The 10,658-nt window shown below is 41.4% G+C and overlaps 1 protein-coding gene across 1 annotated transcript; it reads left to right on the top strand.

Moving 5' to 3' along the window:
- The first annotated feature begins 216 nt into the window (after nucleotides 1-216).
- LOC109878301 (protein-lysine 6-oxidase) lies at nucleotides 217-7,463 on the top strand. The gene is made up of 7 exons (XM_020470552.2): nucleotides 217-1,421; nucleotides 1,574-1,682; nucleotides 3,279-3,410; nucleotides 4,599-4,755; nucleotides 5,839-5,934; nucleotides 6,115-6,230; nucleotides 6,505-7,463. The coding sequence occupies exons 1-7, from the start codon at nucleotides 785-787 to the stop codon at nucleotides 6,509-6,511; spliced, it is 1,254 nt and encodes a 417-aa protein (XP_020326141.2). The 5' UTR covers nucleotides 217-784; the 3' UTR covers nucleotides 6,512-7,463.
- Nucleotides 7,464-10,658: the final 3,195 nt, after the last annotated feature.

Here is a 10,658-nt window from a genome sequence, read left to right as displayed (position 1 = left end):
TGAATCATCCTAAGAGGAGGTCATTTGTTGCTATAACAGCAAAAGTGTCACAGGCCTACAAGATAAGTAAAGCAAACGAAGACAACGCATAACCATCAAGGTTTGGAAACCAACTCACCATTCCAGGGCAGCCAATAACTACTTGGTGTGTGAGGGAACACCACAAATTATATCTCACTAAAAAGTGTGAAAGGCATTGCGAGAGATAGAACAAAGAGACAAATCTTACACAAGTCAACAATAATTCTCAGAACTCATTTTGATTTTGATCAATCCTTTCACCTACGACTGTTTTTTGTCTTTCAAAATGTAGCTTCTACGAAATCTTATGAAATATTTGAAAAGCAAAACTACTCATTTTATTTTACAAAGTAGAGAAGTTTTGTTCCCTGTGAATACACAGAACAACATTTATAGTAAGGCAATACTTAGTATTATAAAACCGGATGTGTATTGCACCACTGACACCATTATTGTTATATGAATTCATGGGACGTGACGTGCCCGTGCTAGTGCCAACCACTTCCACTTCCTCGGCAGCGCGCATGCGGATGTCACTTGTGTAACTGTTCCAGAAACTTTAAAACTCACACCCCTCCATCACACTCCACTTGCGCGTTCAAGATGCGAGATTGCCTGAGCAATAGTTCCTCTCGCTACAGGCCTACATTTGATTCTGCTCGGTTAGTGAGAGAACATTCTCCAAAATTCTGCTTCCTAACAAATTATATTTAATTTTGTATTTTTCCATGTGCATATATCATTCACTCATTTGATTAGTATAATGAGGGGTCTTGGCTTTGAAGCCTGTTTATTGTCGTTGACACAGCTATGCATCCTCAGTTGCATAATGCAAACAGTTCTTACGCAGGATGCTTCGCCATCAGCAGCTTTAAGGCAAAGAATGCCATGGCAACACAACGGGCAGGTGTTTAGTATACTTAGCCACGGTTCTGAATATCAGCCATCGGGACGAAGAGACCGAAAAACAGGTTCAGCTCAACGGAATCACATAGTTGTCGTTATCAACAATAATGAGACGGCTGAAGAGACGAATGTGCACAGATACCCTGCGCCAAGAGGCTCTCCAAGGCGGCCAGCCCCGGGTGTGCAATTACGCACCGCGCGTCGACGTCCTAATGGGGCGATTAGACATGAAAGACCCCAAGAGAACCGGGAGACTGCTTCAAGATCTTCAACATCAACTCCCACCGACGACAAACCCACATCTACTAACTCTCCACCACTGACTAATTTGAGAAGAGAGGATATGATGGTTGGAGATGACCCGAACAACCCCTATAAATCCATTGGTTATAATCCCTATAACCCTTATTATAATTATTATGATGCTTACTACAGACCTAGAGCCAGAAGCAGAGAGCCGCATGGTTATGGCACAAGTTATCATCAACACGGAGGTAAGTGCAATATTTCCCTTCCAGTAATTCACTTTTTTAAATGCATAATTTTTTCTCTCTCACATTTGTAAGGCATTTTATTCCAATTCATTTTTTTTAACAGCTTGCTTTAGGCTACTTAATAATAATTGCATATGTTACATGATTGACAGGTCTCCCTGACTTGGTGCCTGACCCATACTATATTCAAGTTTCCTCCTATATCCAGAGGTCGCCCATGTACAATCTGAGATGTGCAGCCGAGGAAGGTTGCCTCGCAAGGTATTCTCATACTGCAGTGACCATTCCACTCTACACTGAGTGTACAAAACATTAAGAACACCTGCTCTTTCCATGTCAAACTGACCAGGTGAATCCAGGTGAAAGCTATGGTCCCTTATTGATGTCACTTGTTAAATCCACTTTAATCAGTGTAGATGAAGGGTAGGAGACAGGTTAAAAATGAAGGGGAGGAGACAGGTTAAATAATTATTTGTTTAAAGCCTTCAGACAATTAAGACATGCATTGTATATGTGTGCCATTCAGAGGGTGAATTTAAGTGCCTTTGAACGGGGTATTGGTAGTAGGTGCCAGGCGCACCGGTTTGAGTGTCACGAACTGCAACGCTGCTGGGTTTTACATGCTTCAAGTTTCCCATGTGTTCTAACAATGGTCCACTACCCAAAGGACTTGCAGCCAGCTTCACACCTTGTAGAGTCCATGACCTGATGAACCGAGGCTGTTCTGGAGGTAAAAAGGGTGCAACTCAATATTAGGAAGGTGTTCTTAATGTTTGTTTCATGTCCCAAAGGACTTGCAGCCAGCTTCACACCTTGTAGAGTCCATGCCCTGATTAATTGAGTCTGTTTTGAGGGCAAAGGGTTCTTAAATGTTGTTATTTGTAGTTTTTATTATCCAATTCCGATCTTGTCTCAATGCTGCAACTTCCCAACGGGCTCGGGAGAGGCGAAGGTCAAGTCACGCGTCCCCCCAAAACATGACCCGCCAAACCGCGCCTCTTAACACTCGCTTAACCCGGAAGCCAGGCTCACTAATGTGTCGGAGGAAACACTGTTCAACTGATGACCAAAATCAAACTGCAGGCGCCCGGCCGGCCACAAGGAGTCACTAGAACACAATGAGCCAAGTAAAGCCCCCCCCCAGCCAAACCCTCCCCTAACCCGAACAATGGTGGTCCGCCCTATGGGACTCCCGGTCACAGCCGGTTATGATACAGCCTGGGATTGAACCCAGGTCTGTATTGAAACCTCAAGCACTGTGATGCAATGCCTTTGACCACTGCACCACTCGGGAGGCTTGGGCAAAGGCTTCTTCATGTTTTGTACACCCAGTGTATATAGCTAGGTGTTTTTACCAAGCCCAGACATGAAATGACTCTTTAGATGTGTATCTATGCTGAACTCCAACGTAAAGAATATTTCAATTCTTTATTTAGAAATTACAATAGGGATATAGCTACAGAGAGGAAAGTCGTTAGTGTCTACCAGGGATTGAACCCTGGTGTGTACATGTGTTGAGAGAGCGGGGAGTGTTACCACTCAGTCATGGTTCTGACACGTATTACAGTAGTTAAACCTATAGTAGCTGTATATTAATTAACAGTAATAACCGACAGTGCCAGACTCCAGTTTCCTTTCAGCAGTTCATAAGGACATTTAGGAATCAATTGAGGAATCAATTTAATTAATTCAATTATTTAGTTAATCGTGAAGACTATGGGTCAAGAATGATTGGACTAGAGTTCCTGGAATGTAAAAAGTTGTATAAGAAATGAATTGATACATGAATAAAGTGCATTAACATATGAACTATTTGAAAGTCTAAGAGACCATATGTTTTCCCCTGTGCCGGGACAGTTCTGCTCAGGGCGTGGCCGACTACGACACCCGGGTGCTGCTGCGGTTCCCCCAGCGCGTGAAGAACCAGGGCACTGCTGACTTCCTGCCCAGCAAACCTCGCTATGCCTGGGAATGGCACAGCTGCCATCAGTGAGTTGTGGATAATGATGCATAAACATGTATGAATAGATTCAGATTCATATTCAGAGATTCATATTCAGATATTCAGATAGATATTCAGATTCAGAGATTCAGATTCAGATATTCAGATTCAGAGATTCATATTCAGAGATTCATATTCAGAGATTCATATTCAGATATTCAGATTCAGATTCAGAGATTCATATTCAGATTCAGAGAGTCAGATTCAGATTCAGAGAGTCAGATTCAGATTCACTATCCACCAGGGGGGAAATTCATTTGGACACGTGGTTAAAAAGACGGTACGTAAAACAAACTACAGAAAATAATTCATTCAAATGTCTAATGCTACACATTTAAAAGTGCAATATGGTGTATACTGGAGGAAACAACAGACTATTATACAGCCTAATGGCTGTTGGAATAACAGAGTCCCCATCTCTGCATACTGGAGGAAACAACAGACTATTATACAGCCTAATGGCTGTTGGAATAACAGAGTCCCCATATCTGTCTGTTTTCATTTTCTTTTGAAGAAGTCCCTTTCCCCTTGTCCAGCTGCTGCTGTGACTGAGTTTTGAGTGAAGGGGATGAGTACTGTCCTGTAGAATGCTTTTCAAGTTTTAGGAGGATGACTTTTGTGCACAGGTTGGAGACCCGATTCTTGATCTATAACCAATTATCCTTCCCGCCATCTTGATCAAGCGCTGAAGCTGGACTTGGTCTTGCACACGCATATCAGACCGAAGGACAGCGCACTCTGCAGGACAGATTTATAGAACATTCATAAAGATATGGCGGTCGACGTTATGGTTCAGTTTGCCTAAAAATGTATATCTGTTGTCATTGCGTCAGTACACTACAGATGGTCAGTATCATATGCAAAATGCATCCTCATCAGTTTTTGCTCTTTCTTCAAAAACTTTCCCGCTGACATATTGGGGAATTGTATTAACAGTGGACTAATTAACAAAATACTAAAATATATATTTTGATGTAACTATCCCTTTAAGCAGGTTTCTATAAGCCTGTACAGTTTCACAGGCATGGGGTGTGCTGGAGAGAGCTCTCAACAGATCTACACAGACTAGTGTGTATAGGTTATTACTGCGCTTGTAATATCAACATGGAAAGCAGTGCATTATTAAGAGTCTGTGTGGTCTGGTCATTGATGAGAATACGTCCCATGTATTCCAGTCACTTCCATAGCATGGACGAGTTCAGTCTGTACGAGCTGCTGGAGACCGGCTCAGAGAGGAGCGTTGCCGAGGGACACAAGGCCAGCTTCTGTTTGGAGGACACGTCATGTGACCCGGGATACTACAGACGCTTCGCCTGCACGTCTCACACTCAGGTCTGTTATTACTCTATCGGCACCCTATTTCCCCATATAGTGCACTACTTTCTTATCAGGGTCCATAGGGCTCTGGTCAGAAGTAGTGCACTATATAGTGAATAGGGTGCCATGTGGGATACAATCCTGTGATCATCACCTTATGCTACACTATAATACTAGCCCATTAAACAGCATGCAAAATGTGTTTGTTTTTTTCACACAACCCACTGGGGGGGGGGGGGGGGTGATGGAATCAATGTTGTTTCCACATAAATCGAAACAAAAAAATTAAATCTGTGTGATGATGCTGAATAAACGTAGGAAAACTGATTTGGATTTGCAACAAAAAAAATCATAAATTGAAGGGAATAATTACCCCACTTTTAACTGAAATCCAATGACATGGTGACATTTGTTGAATTTACGTTAGATGACAACTCAACCAAAACTAGGTGTTGAAATGACGTACTTGTATGTGCTCAGTGGGAAGAGAGGCCTGGCTATAAATATTAGTTTGCATCTGAGAGCTTTCACCATTCAGTAGTAGAGACAGAACCGGATCGGCCTCTATTCAGTGTAAAGGGTTGTATCTTTTATTCATTGTGCTGTTGTGCTAGCCTGGTCCCAGATCTGTTTGTGTTGTTGTGCTAGCCTGGTCCCAGATCTGCTTGTGCTGTTGTGCTAGCCTGGTCCCAGATCTGTTTGTGTTGTTGTGCTAGCCTGGTCCCAGATCTGTTTGTGCTGTTGTGCTAGCCTGGTCCCAGATCTGCTTGTGCTGTTGTGCTAGCCTGGTCCCAGATCTGTTTGTCCTGTTGTGCTAGCCTGGTCCCAGATCTGCTTGTGCTGTTGTGCTAGCCTGGTCCCAGATCTGCTTGTGCTGTTGTGCTAGCCTGGTCCCAGATCTGCTTGTGCTGTTGTGCTAGCCTGGTCCCAGATCTGCTTGTGCTGTTGTGCTAGCCTGGTCCCAGATCTGCTTGTGCTATCATGTCAAGCCATGCCAAGTGACAAGGAGTTGACATGATAGCGCAACGAGATCTGGGACCAGGCTATTTTGAACCAGTTGAATGGATGAATCTCTTTGTCTTGGGTTGATTGTTTTAGGGATTGAGTCCTGGATGCTATGACACCTATAATGCCGATATTGACTGTCAGTGGATTGACATTACTGATGTGACACCTGGGAAGTATATCCTTAAGGTTTGTTGCCATATTTTGTTCTATATTATTAAGGAGGTTTCTAATCCTGTTTTTTATATTGTATGCCATTAAATAAACATTTGATATTACTGTCCAAATTCAACTTATTGTAGCAACACGATGTGAATGATTCCTAACCCAACATACTTTATGCCCTCATTTTATTTTATTTTTTTACAGATCACTGTAAACCCAGGTCACCAGGTTCCAGAGTCCAACTTTGACAATAATGTTGTTCGTTGTAGTGTTCAATACAGCGGCACCTCTGTCCAGGTTTCAGGGTGTACTGTTACATCGTGAGTGCTGTCTTTTGTCCATTATGGGGGGGGGGGGGGGGGGGGGGGTGTCCTTTTCTATGTCCTTTTTCCCTCCTTGTGTCCCGACTCATCCTATCCTTCTCAAAGCACATTGTAGCAGAATATCAGGGGAGGAACCTCTGTGCCAAGGAGAGAAAGGACACAAGGAATCAAGATTTGCCTTTGTAAAATACAATACTGAAAATGATTGCTGGCATGATGTGTTTTCTTTCTATCTATCTATATCTATCTATATCTATCTATATCTATCCAGGTACTAAGAACAAAGGAAACAGTACTAAGAACAAAGGAAACAGCACCGAAGAAGCTTAACGATGATTTGCAAAACAAGACAACAACCAACATGGACGGACAATCAAATATGAAGACATTATTGTTTACAGTATTTATTGGTCTGAGTTTCCCGCAAAGCGTAACATTTCTCTCTTTCTTTCTTTTCTTTTGTACTTCATGAATATTCCTGGTTTAAACAATATCATATTACACTATTCACCCTTCTTTTCTTTAAAGCATCATGTGCAAAGTTGATAGAGACAAAAGGTCATGGATGAGAAAGATATACTGTAGTAAGTATTTCACTGTTGACGAAGCATGTGACATAACATTTGATTTTCAATTTCATCTTCACAAGCATCATTTTGTTTGGATTGGTAAAAGGTTTAATAGATTTGTTGTGGTATACATTATACATAAAATGGTTGTTTAGGTGCTAATTTAAGGTTGTTACTGTATGGAAGTTTTAGTATAATGGATATATTTAATCAAATGTTGCCATTTTAAACAATGTTTATAATATACGTGAAATATTGGTTCTACATTTACTTGGGTTATGTAATAAATATTGGTTCTACATTTACTTGGGTTATGTAATAAATATTGGTGTAACATTTTGAGACTGGAGGAAAGTTAAAATATTTGTTTTATTGGGACTATAGAGAATTATTGACTTGTTTGTGTATATACATTTGCATTTGAGTCATTTAGCAGATGTTCTCATCAACAGTGACTTACAGTAGTGAGCGCATTTAGGATATTTTCTATGCAGGGAAACAAAACACACTCTCTTAAGCTAGTTCTACTGAAATTCTAACCATACTGTACATATTGCCGGGCTCATGTGTCCGTGTTCCATTCATGATACAACACAAAGATCTGTAAATGTATTGTGAACGCAATTTAAATAAAGTTTGGATTTGAATTTGAAATTGCATTTTTTTAAAAAATTTTTTTATTTGTCTCAATATTTGGAGAGAGAGAAATAGGCCGTGTAAACACAATAAAATGCTTAAAGTTCTCCCAAATCATGTCACATTTGTATCATTAAGCTATACTTTGAAAACTGTGGCAGTAGCATAATGTAACATATTTTACCAAACCTGTCAAAATCAGTTATTAAAATCTCACAGGAATGTCAATTAGTTGCTTGACTATTTTCCATGTTCAAGATCAACACAACAAAATAGCAAGAGTTCAAGACATGACAAGATTGTATAAAAAAGACCCCCAATAACTTTACAGTATATTATTCTTATTGAGAGGGTTTTGAAATATATTAACTCATTTTAAAGCATAGGGTTTGAGGGTTTTTAGGCACTCACAGGAAAAGCACATGTAGATTGACTGACTGCTGAGCTGACCTGACATTGAACTCAAAGTCAATGAAAAGTCCTTTTTCCTTAATGTTATTAATGGTTTAGGTCTTCTCCTCACACTGTTCCTGACCCTGGCAGTCATTATGAATGCAGGTTCTGGGTGAATACAAATTCCACCTGTTGGATATCCTAACTCAGAATAATGTGAATTGCAGGTAGGGTTAAAAAAGATATATTTGAAATTTGCCAGGTTTTCCAGAGATCCCGTTTGGAAGATTCTTGGATTTAAAAAAAATCCTGTATATTTTGCAACCCTACTCGCAGGCCTGATGTGACCTGTAAACCATGAGTATCAAGCCATTGTATTGAGGGTAAAGCTTAGCCTCAAAATACGGCCTGATGAGATATGTAATGTATTGTCACAATGAGTTGAATTATAATGATAATGTGCCACTTGGTGTAGGCAACAGGACTCAAAATGAACCAATTCAACAACCATGTATGTCTCGGTCACTAACAAATGCAGTCACCGGTGACAACTCTACCATTCACTCAAAAAGGCAAGGCATAGTTTATCACAGCTGATATAACTCAAATCTGGAACCCCTACATGTTCACAGTGACTCTCCGTTTGTGTAACGACTACAACATCACTAAGTAGCTCAGATATTTTAGGTGCGAAGGGTATGTGAAGATCAAAGTCTCCCAGGGATGACTCCATGAGACTGCTCAAGTCAGAGAACAACATTGCATTTACCAATTGAGCTTTGACTTCTAGCACGACATGGCTTTTACTCCTTATGATTAAAAACTTTTGGACACAGTAATACACACTCGGAAACAATCCATTTTACACAGTGTGTGAGTGTGTGCATGACTGTACGTGTGTGTTCAGGGGAGAATGATCTACGCAAACCAAGAGACACCCAGTACCTCCTACTCAACCACACCCTGGAACTGACAGGAAACATCACCATCAACAGATATGGAGGAAAGAGATGAACAAAGAGCTCAACAACCAATCTTATGATGACATTTGGTTGGTATTTCCACATCCACAGTTATTCTCCTTGACCATGACTTACTGGCTCTATAGCCATGGTCTCCTTACTGGCTCTATAGTCATGGTCTCCTTACTGGCTCTATAGCCATGGTCTCCTTACTGGCTCTATAGCCATGGTCTCCTTACTGGCTCTATAGTCATGTTTCCTTACTGGCTCTATAGCCATGGTCTCCTTACTGGCTCTATAGCCATGGTCTCCTTACTGGCTCTATAGCCATGGTCTCCTTACTGGCTCTATAGTCATGGTCTCCTTACTGGCTCTATAGCCATGGTTGCCTTACTGGCTCTATAGCCATGGTCTCCTTACTGGCTCTATAGTCATGTTTCCTTACTGGCTCTATAGCCATGGTCTCCTTACTGGCTCTATAGCCATGGTCTCCTTACTGGCTCTATAGCCATGGTCTCCTATAGCCATGGTCTCCTTACTGGCTCTATAGCCATGGCTTACTTACTGGCTCTATAGCCATGGTCTGCAATGACTTCATTGACATGGAACTGAACTGACCCCAGCTCTGATGGGGTGAGAAATGTGTAGGTGTAGGTAGGTGTGTTTGTGTGTGAAAAAACGCCCTCCTCCTTTCCCCACAAAACTAGAATAGTGCACAGTATCGGCCTACTAGAATAGTGCACAGTATCGGCCTACTAGAATAGTGCACAGTATCAGCCTACAGTGGAAGTGTTTTGCCTGCCCATCCGTTGTACTGTGAAGGAAATGCCGCTCTGTCATTGCTCATCCATATATTTATATGTACAGTGCCTTGCGAAAGTATTCGGCCCCCTTGAACTTTGCGACCTTTTGCCACATTTCAGGCTTCAAACATGAAGATATAAAACTGTATTTTTTTGTGAAGAATCAACAACAAGTGGGACATAATCATGAAGTGGAATGACATTTATTGGATGTTTCAAACTTTTTTAACAAATCAAAAACTGAAAAATTGGGCGTGCAAAATTATTCAGCCCCTTTACTTTCAGTGCAGCAAACTCTCTCCAGAAGTTCAGTGAGGATTTCTGAATGATCCAATGTTGACCTAAATGACTAATGATGATAAATACAATCCACCTGTGTGTAATCAAGTCTCCGTATAAATGCACCTGCACTGTGATAGTCTCAGAGGTCCGTTAAAAGCGCAGAGAGCATCATGAAGAACAAGGAACACACCAGGCAGGTCCGAGATACTGTTGTGAAGAAGTTTAAAGCCGGATTTGGATACAAAAAGATTTCCCAAGCTTTAAACATCCCAAGGAGCACTGTGCAAGCGATAATATTGAAATGGAAGGAGTATCAGGCCACTGCAAATCTACCAAGACCTGGCCGTCCCTCTAAACTTTCAGCTCATACAAGGAGAAGACTGATCAGAGATGCAGCCAAGAGGCCCATGATCACTCTGGATGAACTGCAGAGATCTACAGCTGAGGTGGGAGACTCTGTCCATAGGACAACAATCAGTCGTATATTGCACAAATCTGGCCTTTATGGAAGAGTGGCAAGAAGAAAGCCATTTCTTAAAGATATCCATAAAAAGTGTCGTTTAAAGTTTGCCACAAGCCACCTGGGAGACACACCAAACATGTGGAAGAAGGTGCTCTGGTCAGATGAAACCAAAATTGAACATTTTGGCAACAATGCAAAACGTTATGTTTGGCGTAAAAGCAACACAGCTCATCACCCTGAACACACCATCCCCACTGTCAAACATGGTGGTGGCAGCATCATGGTTTGGGTCTGCTTTTCTTCAGCAGGGACAGGGA

This window comes from Oncorhynchus kisutch, linkage group LG3, assembly GCF_002021735.2.
Source record: "Oncorhynchus kisutch isolate 150728-3 linkage group LG3, Okis_V2, whole genome shotgun sequence".
Lineage (NCBI taxonomy): Eukaryota > Metazoa > Chordata > Actinopteri > Salmoniformes > Salmonidae > Oncorhynchus > Oncorhynchus kisutch.
The sequence above is the reverse complement of the archived record's forward strand: the minus strand, read 5'-3'. Positions and strand labels throughout refer to the sequence as shown.